Source organism: Heptranchias perlo, chromosome 21 (assembly GCF_035084215.1).
Source record: "Heptranchias perlo isolate sHepPer1 chromosome 21, sHepPer1.hap1, whole genome shotgun sequence".
Classification (NCBI taxonomy): Eukaryota; Metazoa; Chordata; class Chondrichthyes; order Hexanchiformes; family Hexanchidae; genus Heptranchias; species Heptranchias perlo.
In genome coordinates, this window is record NC_090345.1 from 23,468,791 (window position 1) to 23,492,702 (window position 23,912).

The following is a 23,912-nucleotide window of genomic DNA, read 5'->3' on the forward strand; positions in this document are numbered from 1 at the left end:
AACCAGGCAGCCTGGCGGAGACGGCCCAGTTACAATACGCCAATCGCTGTTTCGGTTGTGTAGAAAAAAAATTTCCCTCTCAGAGATTAATTTTCTTTTTTTTACCCGTTTCTATTCTGTAAGGTGACTTTTTAAAAATATAAACGATATTTTAAATTTCACTTCAGTTTAGAAACATAAACCTCTTTTTTTAAAATTAAAAATGGTGGCGGCCTAAGTGACGTCTTGCGATCAGTTGAATAAATAATGCAATTCCAGCTTGGTACTTAAACTTGGACAGGGTGCCGTGTATCCACTAAACGACAACAGAAAAGTAACCGCAACCTAGTTTGCCCGAGAAATTCTCGCGGCGTTTCAGTTTTTACTAAAGACGAAATGACGACATTGTTATTGCTTTCTAAGGTGAGCAGGGTATTTGGTATTCACGGTTAATTGGTGCTAGCAGTACATACCTGAGGTATTTAGTAACTGGATAATAATCTAAATGCATTAAACCAATTGGTTGGTTGTGTAATGATATCGAACACTGCTTCTGTGCTGTTACTTGAATCAACTAGCTTCGCTTCCTTTCACGTTTTATCCATGATATTTAACATAAAATAAAGTGCTGCGTTAGTGTTTACATGGTTTCATTTGTTCATTTCGTTTGATATGTACAGTTTTAGCAATTGGGTTGTACATGTTGAAGCAGTATGTTAAATTTACTACTCCTGCTACAACAACAACTTGATTTTATATAACTGTTTTAAATTGAGAACTTCAAGAGTTGTAAAGAAGATTTCGAGCCAACGAGCGAGATATTGGTTGGGGTGACTAAACGCTTGGCCTAAGAGGTGGATTTTAAGGATAATCTTAAAGGAGCAGAGTAGCTGGAGAAGTAGAAGGAGGGAGAAGTGTGTGTGGGGACCAGGTCAGTATGTCCTGACTTAGACATATATCGCAGTTCCTTCATTGTCACTTGGTCAAAATCCTGGAGCTCCCTACCTAACTGCTTTGTAGGAACACCTTCACCACACAGACTGCAGCTATTCAAGGAGGTAGCCCACCTTCATAAGTTCAACTAGGGATTGGTAGTAAAAATTGACCTTGCCAGCGATTCTCAGATGTGAGAATCAATTTTTTAATGTAGGAGGGTCAGAAACTGACTGAAGAGATTCAGACAGGATGGATCTAGGAGGCAATGACCATGAATAGATGAGAGATTGGAGATGGGATGGTAGTTAGGGAGGACAGAAGGGTCTAGGGTGGGTTTTTTGAAGGGGGAGGGGATTCCTGTGGGGGTTCTCCCTCTGCTGTCATAATTTCAGTGCAAGAGCTTCAGAAAACCTGGACATACGGCAGTTTCTGTGTTTCTTCAGCCAAAGTTAAGGCAGATGAGTGGGACAAGCCCTTTGGAAATCCACCCTCTTATTTTATGGATATTCTATCCCTATAAATTATTCAATCTGCCATTTAGGCAGCTTTCTTATGCTGTCCTACCTGGCTTTCAACATTTGGGTTACATAACAATATACTGCCACTATTGTGCAAATTACCACTGAGTGAGTGGCCATTTGAAAGCTAAAGGCTGAATAGCATAATTTCAGAATCTCTGGTTAAGGACGTAGAGATTGCACAACTGGGAGGTAGTGAGAAGATTTTCTTTTGAGGCATTTTCTGTGTGTTTCTGCTGTGATGTGGACTTCTAGGAAGGCCATAATAGACCAAGACTAGTGTCACTGATGCTTTTGCTTCCAGATTTCTCCAGTCTAGTTAGGGAAGAGTTGTGATGGCCCATGGACTTACACAGGAACTGTGGTATTGTGATACAAGAAGCAGTGACAAGCTAAGAGAGGTAGCCCAGGATGTATCTCTTCCTGGGCATAAAGCTGTCAATCCATCTCACTGGCAGCACCACTCTATGGACCCTGCTCCCACTAAGATAACCAGGTTACTTGAGGTCATCACCAGAGACTGGCATTCTTGTTACGTAAGTAATGTAATTAGTTGAGTTCAAGTCTTCTAGTCCCAGGACAAAAGGAATCAAATATGTATCTTTCACACTCACATATGGTGGTCGAGCATGTACAAAGCTTAAAACGCCCAATGCTTGCTTGCTATGGCATCACATCTGTGTAGGGCAGATTAACTTGCTTCTTACATCTGGACAGTCTGTGAGACTTTACCTCCTGTTGAACAGTTACCTTGATTACTTTTGGAACAAAGCAAGCAGTTTTATTAAGTGGTGCTTAATTTGAATTTGAGTTATATCCATCCTTAATGAGTTTGCTCTTATAACATTTATATAACAAGAATGCCAATCTCTGGTAATGTTTGTACGTACAGCCTCTGGTAGTTGCATTAAAACTGCTCAGGTCATCCAAACCATTATGCCGTCCAGTAAAAGTGTGACTTCAAAGTTTAGAACTATAAATAGAAGCATTAAGCATCTGATTTATAGAAAGGCACCTTGAACACTTGGCATTAAAGTACTATTGGTCCTGAATTACCTCTCTGATCTTTTGGATACAACGATTAGTCTAACTCTGTCAGCGTGCGCACACCAACTAATTGTGTTTTTATCGATAGGTTTCTAGGTCCATGAAAGATGCTTGGTACACTGATTCCATTATTTTCCCCACCTTTTTATGATGATACGTGATTGTAATCTCATGATGTGCAAAATATTGAATGTTTCAATTCCTTAGACTTAAAAGATTGGCATGGAAAATGCCTCTAGTTCTGGTCTCAATTAATAAACTTCTTGATTTTCAATAGTTCCTACTTCATGTGCCAGAAAGATAGGGTAGGTGCCCTTTCTATATGGATAAGTCAATGCAGTGTCAGAATTAGCTGACTTTATCTATATGATTGAGAATGTTTATCATGTGGATGTCCAGGACTATTCTCTTTTAATATAGATAGTAAAAAGAACCTTGGGAAATGCTTTATAGAAATTATCCAGAGACTGCCCTCATTTAGGCAGTATTGCATCTCAAAAGGAGTCATCTATTTAATTGAGACAATCCTTTGATATAGGTTACCCAATTTTTTAGAATATAATAGTAAAGGTAGATGATTTACTTTTTTTAGCTATTGCTGTAATCAGTCTTTGAAGTATGTGCCATTAAAATAATTTTAGTTTGGGGGGCTTAACATTCAGAATAATGTCTAAAGCATTTTTTTTATGAGGGCAGGCACATTGAGTGTTCTGAACTATATATCATAAATAAGTATGCCAAACACCTATTCTCTTGCACAGTCTTCCTTACTCAAGCCATTACACCTATCAAAAGTTGTATTGTAAAATGCCCATCAATTAAATTCCTCACTTCTCTTCTGTGATGTTAGTTCCTCTGCATCAAGCTCAGTGATAAATCTAACATCTAATTGGATTGTACAATAGGCGGATTTGCTTGTGTAATGCATAGTAGTATTCAGTCGATATTCTGTTGCAATGTTTATTATGCAAATCATTTATGATCTGAAATATTAATATGTTTTTTCTGTTTGCAAGACCTGCTGATATCCTATTTCTTTATTTATAATCCATATAGATCTGTACAAAGATTACCATCTTTTTTGATTTTTCTCTTTCAGTTAATCCTGAATTATGGATGAATTTTAGATAAGCAGGGTTTTATTTATGGTAAATTATCTAAAGTTTGGTGGGGGGGGGACAGTTATAGGGCTGGAGGAGATTACAGAGATAGGGAGGGGTGAGGCCATGAAGAAATTTAAGCACCAGATGTGAATTTTAAATTTGAGACATGTGACTGGGAGCCAATGTAGGTTAGCGAAGACAGGTGAGTGGGATGGTGTGGGATAGGATATGGGCAGCAGAATTTTGGATGTGCTGAAGATTAGAGGGTGGAGCATAGGAGTCTGGAGCTGACGAGGGCAGGGTTTCAGCAGCAGATGGTGCAAGTAGGCAGTCTTTGTGATGGACATGGTATTGGCTACTTCCTGGAAATACAGGAAGTTTGCACTATATATGCAATCTTTTCATGTTGTAGATTAGCTGATCACCTGTGGTATTGCTCACCAAGTAGAGCATGGTTGTATATGTTTAGACTGCAACGTGGCCTATCTCTTTAAGGGAACTGACTACACAGGTACTCTTTTGTGTTGCACTTATGTAAATGGGTCCCCCCTTGGCCACCTCCTATTTCTCATCTACATGCTGCCCCTCAGCGTCATCATCTGAAAACACATCGTTAGGTTCCACGTGTACACTGACGACACGAGCTCTACCTCTCCAGCACCTCCTTCAACCCCTCCATTGTCTTTGATTTGTCACACTGGTTGTCCGACATCCAGTACAGGATGAGCAAAAATTTCCTCCAAGTAAATATTAGGAAGACCGAAGCAGTTGTCTTCGGTCCCCGTCATAAACTCCATTCCCTAGCCACCGACTCCATCCCTCTCCCTGGCCGCTGTCTGAGGCTGAACCAGAACCTTTGACCCTGAGATGAGCTTTGATCCACATATCCGGTCCATCACCAAGACCGCCTACTTCCACCTCCGTCACATCGCCCATCTCCGCCCCTGCTTCAGCTCATCTGCTGCTGATACCCTCATCCATGTCATTGTTACCTCTTGACTTGACTATTCCAATGCTCTCCTGGCCGGCCTCCCATTTTCTACCCTCCGTAAACTTGAGCTCATCCAAAACTCTGCTGCCCGTATCTTAACTTGCACTAAGTCCCATTCACCCTTCACCCCTGTGCTTATTGACCTACTTTGGCTCCCGGTCCGGGAATGCCATGATTTTAAAATTCTTAAACTTGTTTTCCAATCCCTCCATAGCCTGTCCGCCCCCGCCCCCCCCCCCCCCCAATCTCCTATAACCCTCCAAGATCTGCTCTCCTCCAATTCTTGCCTCCTGCGCATCCCCGATTTTAATTGCTCCACTGTTGGTGGCTGTGCCTTCAACTGCCTAAGACCTAAGCTGTGGAATTCCCTCCCTAAACCTCTCCCCCTCGACACCTCTCTCCTTTTAATACTCTCCTTAAAACCTACCTCTTTTGACCAAGCTTTTGGTCACCTGTCCTAATATCTCCTTATGTGGCTCAGTGTCAAATTTTGCTTGCTAATTGCACCTGTGAAGTACCTTGGGATGTATTACTACGTTAAAGGTGCTATATAAATGCCAGTTGTTGGGATCAATTAAAGATTGTTGTGGGAAGTTTTTCTAGCTTGGCAACTACTGGGCTGCACTTCCTATTATCTCACCACCCCTCTAGGTATCTAATGGTCAGGAAATAGATGGGCTTTTTACTTTCTTTTGAAGGGTAGTGGAGTTGCTGTGGCATTGTTCTGTGAGTTGGAAGATGTCCAAGTTTTTGCTACTTAATGTATAATATTTCAGAGCTACTGATTTGCAGTCATTGAATAAGTCAGTGTGGGTGATATTTTCAGGCTCAAATTGTATGATTATTTGCTTGTGAACTAAATCCGTTGTCCTTGATTACTATCAAAGCTCATTTAATTATGCACTTAGTTTCAATTTTTTTTAAAGCTAAGGATACAGAGGAAGATGTATGTAGAAAATGCTTATAGTAGTTGGGGAAGGGTGATCCTGAGGTTTTAAAGTGGGGATCATGGAATGTGGAAGCATTGTGAGACTACAAGGGTTGGAAGAACCAGGAGCAGATTTGCAGGACTACTGCGAGGAATGCGTGCTCCGCAGGTTTTTTTTTACTCGTTCATGGGATGTGGGTGTCACTGGCAAGGCCGGCATTTATTGCCCATCCCTAATTGCCCTTGAGAAGGTGGTGGTGAGCTGCCTTCTTGAACCGCAGCAGTGTGGTGAAGGTTCTCCCACAGTGCTGTTAGGAAGGGAGTTCCAGGATTCTGACCCAGCGACGATGAAGGAACGGCGATATAGTTCCAAGTTGGGATGGTGTGTGACTTGGAGGGGAACGTGCAGGTGGTGTTGTTCCCATGTACCTGCTGCTCTTGTCCTTCTAGGTGGTAGAGGTCGCGGGTTTGGGAGGTGCTGTCGAAGAAGCCTTGGCGAGTTGCTGCAGTGCATCGTGTGGATGGTACACACTGTAGCCACTGTGCGCCGGTGGTGAAGGGAGTGAATGTTTAGGGTAGTGGATGGGGTGCCAATCAAGCAGGCTGCTTTGTCCTAGATGGTGTCGAGCTTCTTGAGTGTTGTTGGAGCTGCACTCATCCAAGCAAGTGGAGAGTATTCCATCACACTCCTGACTTGTGCCTTGTAGATGGTGGAAAGGCTTTCGGGAGTCAGGAGGTGAGTCACTCGCCACAGAATACCCAGCCTCTGACCTGCTCTTGTAGCCACAGTATTTATATGGCTGGTCCAGTTAAGTTTCTGGTCAATGGTGACCCCAAGGATGCTGATGGTGGGGGATTCAATGATGGTAATGCCCTTGAATGTCAAGGGGAGGTGGTTAGACCCTCTCTTGTTGGAGATGGTCATTGCCTGGCACTTGTCTGGCGCGAATGTTACTTGCCACTTATCAGCCCAAGCCTGGATGTTGTCCAGGTCTTGCTGCATGCAGGCTCAGACTGCTTCATTATCTGAGTGGTTGCAAATGGAACTGAACACTGTGTAATCATCAGTGAACATCCCCAGTTCTGACCTTATGATGGAGGGAAGGTCATTGAAGCAGCTGAAGATGGTTGGGCCTACGACACTACCCTGAGGAACTCCTGCAGCAATGTCGTGGGGCTGAGATGATTGGCCTCCAACAACCACTACCATCTTCCTTTGTGCTAGGTATGACTGCAGTCACCGGAGAGTTTTCGCCCTGATTCCCACTGACTTCAATTTTACTAGGGCTCCTTGGTGCCACACTTGGTCAAATGTTGCCTTGATGCAGTCACTCTCACCTCACCTCTGGAATTCAGCTCTTTTGTCCATGTTTGGACCAAGGCTGTAATGAGGTCTGGAGCCGAGTGGTCCTGGCAGAACCCAAACTGAGCATCGTTGAGCAGGTTAGTGGTGAGTAAGTGCCGCTTGATAGCACTGTCGACGACACCTTCCATCACTTTGCTGATGATTGAGAGTAGACTGATGGGGCGGTAATTGGCCGGATTGGATTTGTCCTGCTTTTTGTGGACAGGACATACCTGGGCAATTTTCCACATTGCCGGGTAGATGCCAGTGATGTAGCTGTACTGGAACAGTACAATCCCTGCACACCCCCCCCCCCCCCCCCCACTCCCTTGACTAGTCTGTATCCCTGCCACAACACTTATCCTGAAGGATTGGTTATGACATGGGATCAGTTGCAGCAGGGGAATTCTTAAAAGGATTTCCCCACCAGTGATTGGGGAAGTCTGTATAAATACTGCCAAGTAGTTATTTTAAATAACATTGGTTCCCCCACTGCTGGAAAAAAATATTTGAATAACACTTTTTTTCCCCTTGATTTCTGCCCCCCCCCCCCCCCCCCCCTCACGCCCCACCCACCCATCAGCCAGAAACACAGCTTTTGGTACTCGGGGAGGCAAGGAGAAGGAATCTGGTAGCAGTGGAAGGGAAGATGAAGTACAGGGAGGTGGGAAGGCATGTGGACTATTTTAGGAATTCCAAGGTGGAGAACAAAGCTGTAGGGCCACCATCTTGAAAACGTAGCCAGGAGATTTGTGATAAGTAAGCAACAGGGCCACCAATATTGTGAGGATTGCCTTAAACCTCAAACTGGATACAATGTAATGTACACTTCAATTGTTTGGCAAAGGAATGGAGTTCAAATGAACAAGCTGAGATTAAAAATAATAATGTTACTTTCACAAATAACTGGAAATAATTTCACGACAAAAATACCTGGCACAGGAAATGCAGGCTGCTCCTAATAAGAATAATAAAACTTGCAAAGAACATTGAGGCAGCTATCGAGAATCATTTAAACTGGAAAGATAAGTGGGGAGGATATTGGACCACGGACAACATTGATTATGGAGTGGAAGATTGTATACAGGTAGGTATGAACCTAGTAACTCAGGAACTAGACACTTGGGACCAAAAGGAGGCAAGTTTACAATCAGTTGTACATACATGAATGTTCGAAGCATTGGGAATAATATGATTGAACTGGAAGCTATTGTGACAGTAAGAAACTATTGTGTAGTCAAAATGACAAAAGCATGACCCCAGAGGATGGTGGTGAATACAGTATACAGAGATATAGAATGTTTGAGAGGTACTGTAGACAGGAAAAGGAGATGATCTGAAAACAGGAAGCTTATTTTAATGGGGGACTTCAATCAACCAAATATAAATTGGGAATACCCAAATGGTTGAGTCCAGGTTGGCAAACATAATGCATGACTGTTTCATGACCCAGTGCATCAGGGAAGACATGAGAGGCAGTGCACATCTTGACTTTGGTCATCTGAACCTAGGTAATGGTAAGTGATCCAAACTACATGCAGAAAATGGAAGTCGTGTTGCCCTTCAGTGATAGCAACCACAGAATAATCAAGTTCAATGTGATCTGATATTCAGAATTACTGAGAACCAAAAGCTCGGTATATTATTTTTAAAAGGCTAACTTCAAAGACATAAGAAAAGAGTTCACGCAAATTGATTTGGGGGTGGGGTGTGGTGGAGGTTGTTCTCAGTGGAGCACATTTTAAAGACACAATGCCGAACATGTAGGATAAATACATTTTTAGGATCAACAAGTGTAAACAAACATGACCCTAAATGGATTAAGAAATTAACCAGATGCAAAACAATGAAAAACGACCTCTACAAATCCTGCAGCGAGAAAGGTGAAGGTGTTCATTGGAATGAATATAGGAACATGCAGCAACATATTAAACACTGGTCATAGAGGCAAAGATGGACCTGGAAAAAACGTGTAACTGCAGATATTCTTTCAGTACTATATCAGTAAGAGAAGAATCAGAGAAGAGGTGGGCACCAAGGTTTGAAACCAAGGATGAGCACAAGAAAGTCAACATACAAAATGATTACTTTTGTACTAAGTGTAGGAAAATTGATTCTCTGGAGTAGAGGATCTCTGCTCAGGAAACAATTGGCCACATGCCACAGCATCAGAGAGGATGTGGGGTCACTGGATCATGCTCTACACAATGTGGTCACCCAAGAGGCAGTGCCAGATAGTTCAGGATACAGGGATAGTGTAAAAGGGGAGAAGTAGGTTACTAAGTGCGGAAGGAGACAACTCGCAGGTGTAGGGAATCTGAGTTATTGAAAGGGTCTAATTTTAACCTAACTCGCCCAACTGGAAACTGATGGGATCGGGTCGTCCACCAGATCAGCTACGTAACATGTTTCTTTTTCTTTTTGTTCTACTGTATATCTTGCATAAATGACCAAAAGCTGGGAAGAAGTTTCATCAGACCCTGGTGTCCAGCATTTCCAAAGGCTCAACCATGGTTTTCAAAATCATCCACTGCAGAAGTTACCTTGGAAAATGGCACTGCCAGTGGTAACCTTTATGCACCACTACAGACTTTCACTGAAGAAGAGATAATGATGAAAGAAACAGGTAAATTAGTTCCAATTTGTTTTTGTACTAGTTCTTGTTGGTCATTATTAAGACTATTGATTTGTCATAGAAAATCTTGCCAAAAATTACAAGCAAGTTGCATATAAATCTGAAAATCACATTCCTTGAAAGCCAGGTTCAAGTAGGGCCGAATGACCGTTCATCCCTCTGCTGTCGTGCCATGGCTTGTAGCTGTATTACAGCCATTTGCATTCTGCAAACCACTTTGGTCAATTCAGGTAGTTAGCTCAAATCGAACAGATTGCCTCTTGAATGGGTGTTGTTGCTGCTCTCTCCTACCCAACTCCTGACTTTAGTACTCGTTCTAGTTGCTCACTCAACACCTTACTTTAGTACTGGCTCAGTGCACTCTCCCACCTGATTCCCAACTTTAGTATTGGCCCCTGTTCTTCTCTGCCTCCTGATTTTTTTTGTTAAAAAGTCATACCACTTCTGAGCAAAATTATAAGATTTATGATCAAATGTGACTCCATGACAAATTGCTCGCTACCTTCAATCATTTTGGTGGTTGTTTTGTTGCATCAAGGGAACTTTATTGAGCCTAGATAATGGAAAGGATTGGAATACTTTCATCTGTGGGAACTGTATTTCAACTGTTTGGTTGGAAATTTTGAGTGTACCTTCCAATTTGAAGTTATTGGAAAGGAAAATTGGGTGGGGTGTATAGCAGGCCGCTGATCTGCTACCATGCCCCTGCCAAAGTTAAAAGTTCCACCTTTCATCGCTAATATTGCGATAACAAAATTATTTTGGTTTTTTAATTAAGAATAGTGGGAGCTTTACCTTGTTTACATGATCCATGCTATATCTCTCCTGGGAGTAGTTGTTGCTGCCACTGATGATTTTATATATAGCCAGCATTCATTTGGATTATTAGTGTTAGGATTGTTGCTGTGGAGATTCTGGCACCAACAATCTTCCAATAATTTTTTTGGAACTTCTTAAACTAATTTGCCACTTATTAGGTGGAAGGTAAAGTCATTTACAAGGTAGGAATGCACAATTGCATAAGAATAAAGTTTTTTTTAATTGCTTGATTTTGTGATATTTTTCACTGTATCTTTTGCTCTCTGACTCCATTACTCAGGTGTACACAGTATAGTGATGGACACGATACCTAATATAGTTAAATAGCAGTAAAAGAAGAGGTGGGATAGCAAACCTGTTGAGATTCACTATTTTCTGTTTAAAAAATGTAATTTATTTCTGTGGCTTTCGTTTTGGGAAAAAATATATCAGCTCCAGTCTTTTCAATCACCTTGCAATCTGTCACTGTCTTTCTGAAAAGACTTGCTTTTTCAATTGTCTGACCTTGGCAATTATTAGGATTATGTGGGAACCCACTTCAGTAATTACCAGTAGCTCCAGAATCGATCTTGAATCTGTCCTGCTGTTGCCATGCACTTCCCTGATTCTGTTCACGTTGTGTCTATTAGGTAACATGCACAGGAGGTAATCAAAAACAAACTGGACAGACAGAAAACAAACTGATGTTAGAAATGAAAGAGACAAAGAGTAAATACAGCTAGATAGGAATTAATAGCAAAAGAAAAGGGAGAAATGAGAGAGAAACAAAATGGGACAAGTTGTGGAACTGCAGTTGCAGGCCCCGATGTGTTAAAATTCAGATGTTGTCAGCCTAGAATTTGAAAGTGTGAAATTCCTTTGCTTGTAACCAGTGTAATATGTTAAGAACTACAACTGGTGCTGTAGGGCACATCTTAAATTCAATGCAGGATATAAATGGCTGAAATAAACCTAAGTTATGGATGGTATGATGGGATTTAGCATGAGTTACAATGGATTGCAAAATATGATTGCTTGCTTTCACTAAGATAAGCTGCTTCTCTTGCAAGATAAAGCCACAAGTAAATTGAGCATGACCCAATTAGTTGGGGGAGCAAAAAAAAATCTGTTTATAATGTATGACACTTTTTTTTTAAAAAGAGGGGGTTGAAATTGTAGCACCACTTTACCAACGATGGGGGATTGTCAATCAATAGGAAAATTGAGCATGGGGATTAAATGCATTAATCCTTTCAGTTCCCAATGAAGGTTTATTATATTGCATAAAATGTATGTGAAAAGAATTTTAATTTTAAAATATATTTCCAAAACATGATCACATTACCAGAACCAAGGTTCTAACTAAATAATGACAACAAACAGAAGCTTTGTACTATTGATGGGGATGGTCTAGAGCTGGCAAATGATAAAAGTTAAAGAATTCTATGTTGTATTACAAATTTGTTCATATCTATTGTAAGCACAATGTCTCAAATGCAAATATATTGATATAAGCTGTTGATGTTTAGATTAAACAACAGTTCATACTAAGAACATAAGAAATAGGAGCAGGAGTAGGCCATACGGCCCCTCGAGCCTGCTTCGCCATTCAATAAGATCATGGCTGATCTTCGACCTCAACTCCACTTTCCCGCCCGATCCCCGTATTCCCAGATTCCCCTAGAGTCTAAAAATCTATCCATCTCATCATTCAGTGACAGCATCCACAGCCCTCTGGAGTAGAGAATTCAAAAGATTCACAACTCTCTGCATGAAGAAATTTCTCCTCATTTCATTCTTGAATGGCTGACCCTGTATCCTGCAATTGTGCCCCCCAGTTCCAGACTCTCTACCCAGGGGAAACAATCTCTGAGTCTATCCTGTCAAGACCACTCAATCTTTTATATTTCAATGAGATCACCTCTCATTATTCTAAACTCCAGAGAGTATAGGCCCATTCTACTCAACCTCCTCTTCATAGGACAACCCTCTCATCCCAGGAATTAATCTATTGAACCTTCATTGCACGGCCTCTAAGGCAAGTATATCCTTCCTTAAATTATTGTGAAGAGAAACTAGGCACTTTGTGGGTCTCTTAAAAATGGAGGTATTTGGGATTGCTCTCCATGTCCAATAAGTGTTTTGAGGGAAATATAAAGGATAAAACTCTCCTTTCTGTGAGGGCTATGACTGGTTCTCTGCTAAGTTAGTGAGGCAATCTCATCCAGTTTAAAACTAGTGCATTGCATTTTAAGGTGAAGATAATACTAGGTGAGGGGTGAGACAATAATGGTCTTGCTAGAACCAGTCTCTATGAAATTAGTGAAGTGAAATTTCCATTCTTTAGGTAGGTATGCTGAAGGGTAACCTTCAGTTCACATTACCCAACTTATTCCATGAAGGTTGGCTGTATTGATGTGGAGGAATTCTCTGGGTGTGTATCTGTGATGGGTTTTTGCATGTCGACTTACCTCCTTGTTTCAACATACTTTTTAAAAAAAATTTGATTTTTTTTTTACTTCCCAAGATGAGGAATGTAAGTGTAGGGAATTAAATTGTTTCTCCTTTAACTATCTTCCAGTTTGCCATAAGGATAGAGGGTAGGAAATAGAAATCTACCAACATTGCAGGAAGGGTTGCTCACCTGCAGTGTTAGTTGAAGCATATTTCTCTTGTAGTTCATGTGCTGCATCGACCCCAGAATACTTGATACAGACAGTGGGTGCAGAGTAGAACAATGTCATTCCTACCAGTGACATCATCACTTTTTGATAAGTAGATAAGCACATCAAAAAGAAATGGATGATGTAAATTCCTAACTGTAAACTATGAAAAATACTGCACTTTATTTCAGAATCTTTACTTTCTCAGTATTGTGAAAAAATTTTTTATTACTGACAGTTTTTTGGATTTTTTTTCTAGTTGCTAAATTTGCTCAGGAGCGAATTGCACCACTGGTCCGCAAAATGGATGAACAGTCTCACATGGATGAATCTGTCATTGCAGGATTGTTTGAACAAGGGGTTAGTAATATTTTGTTTCAGGAATCTTGTATGCCTTTACCGTTATGATATAACTACAAAATCATGGCGATTAACTTTTTGTATGCATCAACCGATCATATTTGGGAAATTTTTCAATGTACATAATTTGGTACATTGTTACTTATTGTCTTCTGTTAAAGACCAGGTAGAGCAGTAAATTAGAAGATTCCCCTTTCACCTCTGGGATATTGGCTTTAGTCCAGCCCAGACAGAAGAGATGCACATATCTACTCTGAAAGTTAAGAACTTAAGCATGGAGCAGGCAAAGCCTATTTCTCCTACGGGACAATTTACAATTTTCCTTATTGTGGATTCTGCCCAAATTATTTAGTTTGCTGGGAGAGGGGCTTAACCACAGGTAAAACTTCCCAGAAAAAAACAATGGTGAAATTCTCTCTGACCTCCAAACAAAACTCCTTGATAGCAATCTAACATGACGTTTGGAGAGGCAGGGACTGATTAGGAACAGTCAGCATGGTTTTGTGAGAGGAAAATCATGTCTCACAAATTTGATTGAGTTTTTTGAAGGGGTAACCAAGAAGATAGATGAGGGCTGTGCAGTAGACGTGGTCTACATGGACTTCAGCAAAACCTTTGACAAGGTACCGCATGGTAGGTTGTTACATAAGGTTAAATCTCACGGGATCCAAGGTGAGGTAGCCAATTGGATACAAAATTGGATTGAAGACAGAAGACAGAGGGTTGTTTTTCAAACTGGAGGCCTGTGACCAGCGGTGTGCCTCAGGGATCGGTGCTGGGTCCGCTGTTATTTGTTATTTATATTAATGATTTGGATGAGAATTTAGGAGGCATGGTTAGTAAGTTTGCAGATGACACCAAGATTGGTGGCATTGTGGACAGTGAAGAAGGTTATCTAGGATTGCAACGGGATCTTGATAAATTGGGCCAGTGGGCCGATGAATGGCAGATGGAGTTTAATTTAGATAAATGTGAGGTGATGCATTTTGGTAGATCGAATCGGGCCAGGACTTACTCCGTTAATGGTAGGGCGTTGGGGAGAGTTATAGAACAAAGAGATCTAGGAGTACAGGTTCATAGCTCCTTGAAAGTGGAGTCACAGGTGGACAGGGTGGTGAAGAAGGCATTCAGCATGCTTGGTTTCATTGGTCAGAACATTGAATACAGGAGTTGGGTTGTCTTATTGAAGTTGTACAAGACATTAGTAAGGCCACACTTGGAATACTGTGTATAGTTCTGGTCACCCTATTATAGAAAGGATATTATTAAACTAGAAAGAGTGCAGAAAAGATTTACTAGGATGCTACCGGGACTTGATGGTTTGACTTATAGGGAGAGGTTGGATAGGCTGAGACTTTTTTCCCTGGAGAGTAGGAGGTTTCGGGGTGATCTTATAGAAGTCTATAAAATAATGAGGGGCATAGATAAGGTAGATCGTCAAAATCTTTTCCCAAAGGTAGGGGAGTCTATAACGAGGGGGCATAAATTTAAGGTGAGAGGGGAGAGATACAAAAGGGTCCAGAGGGGCAATTTTTTCACTCAAAGGGTGGTGAGTGTCTGGAACGAGCTGCCAGAGGCAGTAGTAGAGGCGGGTACAATTTTGTCTTTTAAATTTGGACAGTTACATGGGTAAGATGGGTATAGAGGGATATGGGCCAAGTGCAGGCAATTGGGACTAGCTTAGTGGTATAAACTGGGCGACATGGACATGTTGGGCCGAAGGGCCTGTTTCCATGTTGTAAACTTCTATGATTCTATGATTATTATTTGACCCCGACCAGTTAAGCTGGTAAGTGAAATGAGTGAGCACTCACTCCAGTTCCTTATAGAAATCAATCCACAGCACAATACTGATGGCATTTCTAGACTAATTGTGCAGTTTTGTTCCAAGAGCTCATAATGGATAGGAACTGGTAACGATACACTGGTTACAGTGTTAGTTTTGAGATTGGGTTGAAGCATATTGCTGTATTTCTATTGGGAGCTCTGCACGACATCCAATATGTTTTGTATCTGACAAGAAATTCTCGATTCTGTCTGGCTGAACTAAGGAAAATGTTTCATATGCTCAACATTTTAGTGGAAGAAAATGCACTAAAACTGCCTAAATGTCGAGTGAACTTAAATGATGTGGAATGTGAGCTCTCTTTAACATTTGGAATTTTCACAATCTGTACATTTGCTGTTCTATATGAGCTTGTGCAGCTTTCTTGTGCTAAATATTACTAAGTATAATTGGAGAATTTTGATAGTTACGGAAAATAAATATTTTGCATGGAGCAGCAGCTTGATGTTCTAATATACCATGACAAGGAATATAGGACAAGAATTAATGCCCATGATTCCCACACAATGAGGTTCTGGTCTCAACTGTGTCATTAAGAGGAGATGCCAAAGGGAGACCAGAGGCCAAGCCACTCAAGGGTGCTGTTGAGCTCTTCCTGTAACTGGTTGCAGACGGCATTGGCAGAGGCTTGAAAGCAAAGTGTCATCTCTCTTTCTGCTGAGGGATAGTTCCAAGGAACCAAAATCAGGGAAAGAAAAGAGATAGCTAATGGCCAAAAAAACAATATTTAACATGTAATATGTAGATTACGAACTAACTTCACATTCTAAAACACTTTATTTTTGTGTAAGAATGTTAATGCTAATTGATATGATTTTGGCCACATAAACAACCTACAAGAGATATGAATGCAGAAGACTAGTAGGTTCTCACGAGATTGAGGTCAAGTCCAGACCAAGCTTGATAACCTTAGTAATGTTAATGGTCTGTAACATTGCTGAATTAGGCACATATTATACCTAGATTTATTGACCCATACACCTTTGGTAAATGCAGAGGATACAGGATTTGCAATTTCAGTGAAGAAGTAATAACTGTAATCTGGTGTATAAATCAGCTTGGCTCAGTTGGGGACGCTCTCCCCTTTTGAATAAAGAGGTTGTGGGCTCGAGCCACACTCCAAGACTTGAGCGTGTAATCTAGGTTGACACTTCAGTGCAATACTAATGGAGTGCTTCATTGTTGGAAGTGCCATCTTTTGGGTGACCTTAACTGCTTGTTCGGGTGGACATAAAAGATCCCACGACATTTTCAAGAAAGAACAAGGAGTTCTTATGGTGTCCCCACCAAAACCGATAAATGGTCATTCATCTCATTTGCTGTTTGTGGGATCTTGCTGTGTCCAAATTGGCTGCTGCGTTCACCTACATAACAACAGGGTGGCTGCACTTCAAAAATAATTTGCTGGATGTAGAAGGCTTTGCTATGTTCTGAGAGTATGATGAGGAATTTATATAAATGCAAATTCTTTCTGTAGCATGTTAACCAGAATGGAAATTTGCTGTTACTGCAAGGTTTACACTGTTTCATAATTATATGGACACCAATTAGATTTCTCCTCAAATAAAAGATTTCCCATTTAAAAATTCAGTGCTTTGAATCATAATGACTTTCGGGAACAACGGAATCGTCTTGCTTTTTCTACATTTCAGACATTTCTACTCATGTTGTACAGTATTACACAAACTAGGAGTATGCCATATGGCCCCTTGAGACTGATCCACCATTCAATAAGATCTCATGGCTGATCTTCTACCTCAACTCCACTTTCTCACCCTATCCCTATATCCCTTGATTCCCTTAGTGTCCATAAATCTTTCGATCTCAATCTTGAACATACTCAACAACTGAGCATTCACAGCCCTCTGGTGCAGAGAATTCCAAAGATGCACAACTCTCTCAGTAAAGAAATATTTCCTCATCTCCGTCCTAAATGGCCGACTTCTTATCTTGAGACTTTGACCCCCAGTTCTAGACTCTTCAGCCAGGGCAAACAGCCTCTCAGCATCTACCCTGTCAAGCCCTCTTAGAATTTTATAGATTTCAGTGAGATCACCTCTCATTCTTCTAAACTCCAGAGAATATAGGTCTTCTCTACTCTATTTCTCCTCATAGGACAACCCTCTCACCCCAGGAATCAATCTAGTAAACCTTTGTGGCAGGTATATCCTTCCTTGGGTAGGGAGACCAAAAGTGTACACAGTACTCCAGATGTGGTCTCACCAAAGCCCTATATAATTGCAACAAGACCTCCTTACTCTTATACTCCAACCCCCTTCCAATAAAGTATAACATGCCATTTGCCTTCCTAATTGCTTGCTGTACATGCATGTTAACTTTGTGATTTTTTTTTCATTTGTTCATGGGATGTGGGCGTCGCTGGCAAGGCCAGCATTTATTGCCCTTGAGAAGATGGTGGTGAGCTGCAGCCTTGAACCGCTGCAGTCCGTGTGGTGAAGGTTCTCCCACAGTGCTGTTAGGTAGGGAGTTCCAGGATTTTGACCCAGCGACGATGAAGGAACGGCGATATATTTCCAAGTCGGGATGGTGTGACTTGGAGGGGAATGTGCAGGTGGAGTTGTTCCCATGTGCCTGCTGCCCTTGTCCTTTTAGGTGATAGAGGTCGCGGGTTTGGGAGGTGCTGTCGAAGAAGCCTTGGCGAGTTGCTGCAGTGCATCCTGTGGATGGTACACACTGCAGCCACTGTGCGCCGGTGGTGAAGGGAGTGAATGTTTAGCGTGGTGGATAGGGTGCCATTCAAGCGGGCTGCTTTGTCCTGGATGGTGTTGAGCTTCTTGAGTGTTGTTGGAGCTGCACTCATCCAGGCAAGTGGAGAGCATTCCATCACACTCCTGACTTGTGCCTTGTAGATTGTGGAAAGGCTTTGGGGAGTCAGGAGGTGAGTCACTCACTGCAGAAAACCCAGCCTCTGACCTGCTCTTGTAGCCACAGTATTTATATGGCTGGTCCAGTTAAGTTTCTGGTCAATGGTGACCCCCAGGATGTTGATGGTGGGGGATTCAGCAATGGTAATGTCGTTGAATGTCAAGGGGAGGTGGTTGGACACTCTCTTGTTAAATATGATCATTGTCTGGTGCAAATGTTACTTGCCACTTATCAGTCCAAGCCTGGATGTTGTCCAGGTCTTGCTGCATGCGGGCTCGGACTGCTTCATTATCTGAGGGGTTGCGAATGGAACTGAACACTGTGCAATCATCAGCGAACATCCCCAGTTCTGACCTTATGATGGAGGGAAGGCCATTGATGAAGCAGCTGAAGATGGTTGGGCCTAGGACACTGCCCTGAGGAACTCCTGCAGCAGTGCCGTGGGGCTGAGATGATTGGCCTCCAACAACCACTACCATCTTCCTTTGTGCTAGGTATGACTCGAGCCACTGGAGAGTTTTCGCCCTGATTCCCAGTGACTTCAATTTTACTAGGGCTCCTTGGTGCCACACTCTTGTCAAATGCTGCCTTGATGTCAAGGGCAGTCACTCTCACCTCACCTCTGGAATTCAGCTCTTTTGTCCATGTTTGGACCAAGGCTGTAATGAGGTCTGGAGCTGAGTGGTCTGGCGGAACCCAAATTGAGCATCGGTGAGCAGGTTATTGGTGAGTAAGTGCTGCTTGATAGCACTGTCGACAACACCTTTGCTGATGATTGAGAGTAGACTGATGGGGCGGTAATTGGCCGGATTGGATTTGTCCTGCTTTTTGTGGACAGGACATACCTAGGCAATTTTCCACATTGTTGGATAGATGACAGTGTTGTAGCTGTACTGGAACAGTTTGACTAGAGGCGCAGCTAGTTCTGGAGCACAAGTCTTCAGCACTACAGCCGGGATGTTGTCGGGGCCTTTGGCCTTTGCTGTATCCAGTGCACTCAGCTGTTTCTTGGTATCACGTGGAGTGAATCGAATTGGCTGAAGACTGGCTTCTGTGATGGTGGGGATATCTGGAGGAAGCAGAGATGGATCATCCACTTGGCACTTCTGGCCGAAGATGGTTACAAATGCTTCAGCCTTGTCTTTTGCACTCACGTGCTGGACTCTGCCATCACTAAGGATGGGGATGTTTACAGAGCCTCCTCCTCCCATTAGTTGTTTAATTGTCCACCACCATTCACAACTGGATGTGGCAGGACTGCAGAGCTTTGATCTGATCCGTTGGTTGTGGAATCGCATAGCTCTGTCTATAGCATGTTGCTTCAGCTGTTTAGCATGCATGTAGTCCTGTGTTGTAGCTTCACCAGGTTGGCACCTCATTTTTAGGTATGTCTGGTGCTGCTCCTGGCATGCTCTTCAACACTCCTCATTGAACCAGGGTTGATCCCCTGACTTGTGGTGATGGTAGAGTGAGGAATACGCCGAGCCATGAGGTTACAGATTGTGCTGGAATACAATTCTGCTGCTGCTGATGGCCCACGCCTCATGGATGCCCAGTTTTAAGCTGCTAGATCTGTTCTGAATCAATCCCATTTAGCACGGTGGTAGTGCCACACAACACGTTTGATGGTGTCCTCCGCGTGAAGACGGGACTTCGTCTCCACAAGGACTGTGCGGTGGTCACTCCTACCAATACTGTCATGGACAGATGCATTTGCGACAGGTAGATCGGCGAGGACGAGGTCAAGTAGGTTTTTCCCTCGTGTTGGTTCGCTCACCACCTGCCGCAGGCCCAGTCTGGCAGCTATGTCCTCCAGGACTCTGCCAGCTCGGTCAGTCGTGATGCTACTGAGCCACTCTGGGCAGGGGACTTCAATGTCCATTACCAAGAGTACATTCTGTGCCCTTGCTGCCCTCGGTGCTTCCTCCAAGTGGTGTTCAACATGGAGGAGGACTAATTCATCAGCTGAGGGAGGGCGGTAGATGGTAATCAGCAGGAGGTTTCCTTGCCCATGTTTGACCTGATGCCATGAGATTTCATGAGGTCTGGAGTCAATGTTGAGGACTCCCAGGGCCACTCCCTGCTGTCTGTATATCACTGTATCGCCACCTCTGGTGGGTCTGTCCTGCCGGTGGGATAGGACATACACAGGGATGGTAATGGGAGGGTCTGGGACATTGGCTGAAAGCCATACTCACAGAATCATACGTATGTCAGGCTGTTGCTTGACTAGTCTGTGGGACAGCTCTCCCAATTTTGGCGCAAGTCCCCAGATTTTAGTGAGGAGGACTTTGCATGGTCGACTGGGCTTGGTTTGCCTTTGTCATGTCCGGTGCCGGGTAGTCCGTCCGGTTTTATTCTTATGACTTTTTGTAACGAGATTGTACAACCGAGTGGCTAACTAGGCTATTTCAGAGGGTGTTTATGAATCAACCACATTGCTGTGGGTCTGGGGTCACATATAGGCCAGACCAGGTAAGGACGGCAGGTTTCCTTCCCTAAAGGACATTAGTGAACCAGATGGGTTTTTACAACAATCCGGTAGTTTCATGGCAACCTTTACTAATACTAATTTTTTTTATTCCAGATTTTATTTAATTAATTGAATTTAATTCCCCAGCTGCCGTGGCGGGATTTAAACTCATGACTCTGGATTATTTGTCCAGGCCTCTGGATTACTCGTCCAGTAACATAACCACCATGCTACTGCACGCACGATTCGTGTACAAGGACACCCAAATCCCTCTGACTACCAACATTTCTTAGTCTCTTGCCCCTTTTAAAAAATAAATTCTGCTTTTCTATTCTTCCTACTAAAGTGGATAATTTCATATTTCCCTACATTATATTCCATCTGCCACCTTCTTGCGCACACACTTAACCTGTCTCTATCCCTTTGCAGCCCCTTTGCGTTCTCTTCACAGCTTACTTTCCCACCTAGCTTTGTATCGTCAGCAAACTTGGATACATTACACTCGGTCCTCTCATCTAAGTCATTGATATGTATCAAACAGTTGAGGCCCAAGCACTGATCCTTGCGGCACCCCAATAGTTACAACCTGACCACCCGAAATTGGCCTGTTTATTCCTACGCTCTGTTTTCTGTCCGTTAACCAATCCTCGATCCATGCTAATATTACCCCCCCCCCCAACATGGCAACACCACCACTTGCACGTTCCCCCTCCAAGTCATGCACCATCCCGACTTGGAAATATATCGCCGTTCCTTCATCGTCGCTGGGTCAAAATCCTGGAACTCCCTACCTAACAGCACTGTGGGAGAACCTTCACCACATGGACTACAGCGGTTCAAGAAGGCGGCTCACCACCACATTCTCAAGGGCAATTAGGGATGGGCAATAAATTCTGGCCTTGCCAGCGACGCCCACATCCCAGGAACAAATTTTTTTTAAAGCCCAACCCCATGAGCCCTTTATCTTGTGTAACAACCTTTCGCGTGGCACCTTATCGAATGCCTTTTGAAAATCCAAATATACTATATCCACCGGTTCACCTTTATCTACCCTGCTAGTTACATCCTCAAAACTCCAGTAGATTTGTCAAAATGATTTCCCTTTCATGAAATCATGTTGACCCTGCCGAGTCATATTATGATTTTCTAAGTTCCCCGTTACTGTGTTCTTAATAATGGATTCCAGCATGTTCCTGACTACTGATGTCAGGCTAACTGGCCTGTAGTTCCCTGTTTTCTCTCCCCCCAACTTTCTTGAGTAGTGGTGTTACATTTGCGACCTTCCAACCCACAGAGACCGTTCTAGAATCTCGGGAATTCTGGAAGACCAAAACCAATGCATCCACTATCTCTGCAGCCACCTCTTTTAAAACCCTAGGATGTGGGCCATCAGGTCCAGGGAATTTGTCGACTATTAGTCCCATTAATTACTTCAGTACTTTGCTTTACTAATATTAATTACTTTAAGTTCCTCCCTCTCATTTGACCCTTGGTTCCCCTGTATTTCCAGTATGTTTTTTATGTCTTCTACTGTGAAGACAGATATAAAATATTTGTTTAATATCTCTGCCATTTCTGTATTCCCTATTATAATTTCTCCTGTCTCCGCCTCTATGGGATCCATGTTTACTTTTGTTAATCTCTTCCTTTTTACATACTTGTAGAAGCTCTTACAATCTGTTTTTATATTTCTTGCTAGTTTACTGTCATATTCAATTTTCTCCCTCTATCATAATTAGGAAAATCACCACAACAGGTACATCTTGCCTATGATCCTCTTACTCACCATGAGCAAGGCCATGGGAAATTGACTAGTAATGTATCAAAAACATATAGCACTTCTTGTAATGCTTATGCTTATATGCTTTCCTATAACACTATTTCTGTCATGATTGTCTATGCTTTTCTGTTGTAATTAAATGTATTTATTCGTCTCACTGTCCTCTGACTTGAGTTTCTCAGCTTCATCTTCAATATAGAATCATAGAATGATACAGCATAGAAGGAGGCCATTTGGCCCATCATGCCTGTGCTCATTGGCAGAGCTATCCAATTAGTCCCACACCCCTGCTTTTTCCCCATAGCCCTGCAAATGTTTCCCCTTCAATTATTTATCCAATTCCCTTTTGAAAGTTGCTATTGACTCTGCTTCCACCACCCTTTCAGGCAGTGCATTCCAGATCATAAACATTTTTTTCCTCATGTTGCCTCTTTTGCCAATTACTTTAAATCTGTGTCCTCTGGTTACCAACCCTTCTGCCACTGGAAACAGTTTCTCCTTATTTACTCTATCAAAACCCTTCATGATTTTGAACACCTCTATCAAATCTCCTCTTAACCTTCTCTGCTCTAAGGACAACAACCCCAGCTTCTCCAGTCTCTCCACGCAACTGAAGCTCCTCATCACCGATACCATTCTAGTAAATCTTTTCTGCATCCTCTCTAAGACCTTGACATCCTTCCTGAAGTGTGGTGCCCAGAATTGGGCACAGTACTCCAGATGGAGCCTAACTGATGTTTTATAAAGGTCCAGCATAACTTCCTTGCTTTTGCACGCTATGCCTCAATTTATAAAGCTAAGGATCCTGTATGCTTTTTTCACAGCATTCTCAACTTGTCCAGCCCCTTCAAAGATTTGTGTACATACTCCCCCAGATTTCTCTGTTCCCGCACCCCCTTTAAAATTATTGCCATTTAGCTTATATTGCCTCTCCTCATTCTTCATATAGATCGCACTGTTCTGTGCAGTGCTGTCTGACTGCTTTCCCCCCCTCCCCTCTCCCTGTTGCTGTCTCTTGCTACCATCCTGACTCCTGCTTTCACTTTCTGAATAAGTACCGGCTTAAAAGATTAGAAGCGATCATCAGGCAATTCCTGGCATTTCTCATGCTGCTTCAATAACTACTGTGGTGCTTTTTAAGTTTTATTTCTCTCCATCAACAGTTAATGCTGCACTCTGAGAGTAATGGAAAATGTCCGTCAAATCCCCAGTTGCCATTTGGCTTCCCATCCCTCTTTTTCATATGCTCCATTCCTGCTGTGCTGCTTTATAGTACTTTTATTTATCATCACCTGTTTAATTGTGGAACTCCAAAATAAATTATTAAATGGTTACCACTCACACATAAATAAATAAATTGTCCAATCTACACTCATGTTGCCCAACCACACGGACCCTTGATGTAATTACATTAAATATAATAAAAGGAATCTCATGCTACCTTCTTCCCTCGCTATTATTTATTTATGTGTGTACTTGTTTAATTGCCATCTCTTTATGCACCATATTTCATTTCATTCCCTTAATCACTTTTTTTCTAACATTCCAATCTTTTGAGCAGTCTTTCATCAATCTCACTAGATGTCCATAATGCTGCTATCCTTTCAAAATTTCATACGGTCTA

At 42.4% G+C, this 23,912-nt stretch overlaps 1 protein-coding gene across 2 annotated transcripts in view; it reads left to right on the forward strand.

The window, feature by feature from the left end:
* The first annotated feature begins 30 nt into the window (after window positions 1–30).
* Window positions 31–23,912, forward strand: part of acadsb (acyl-CoA dehydrogenase short/branched chain) — a 42,559-nt gene continuing 18,677 nt past the window's right edge. Inside the window, exons 1-3 of one of the 2 annotated variants that reach the window (XM_068002305.1) lie at window positions 31–402; window positions 9,305–9,473; window positions 13,203–13,303. In XM_068002305.1, the coding sequence (XP_067858406.1) occupies window positions 376–402; window positions 9,305–9,473; window positions 13,203–13,303 (297 nt within the window). In that variant the 5' untranslated portion in view covers window positions 31–375. The remainder of the gene's footprint in view (window positions 403–9,304; window positions 9,474–13,202; window positions 13,304–23,912) is intronic. The other variant, XM_068002306.1, reaches the window with a different exon arrangement.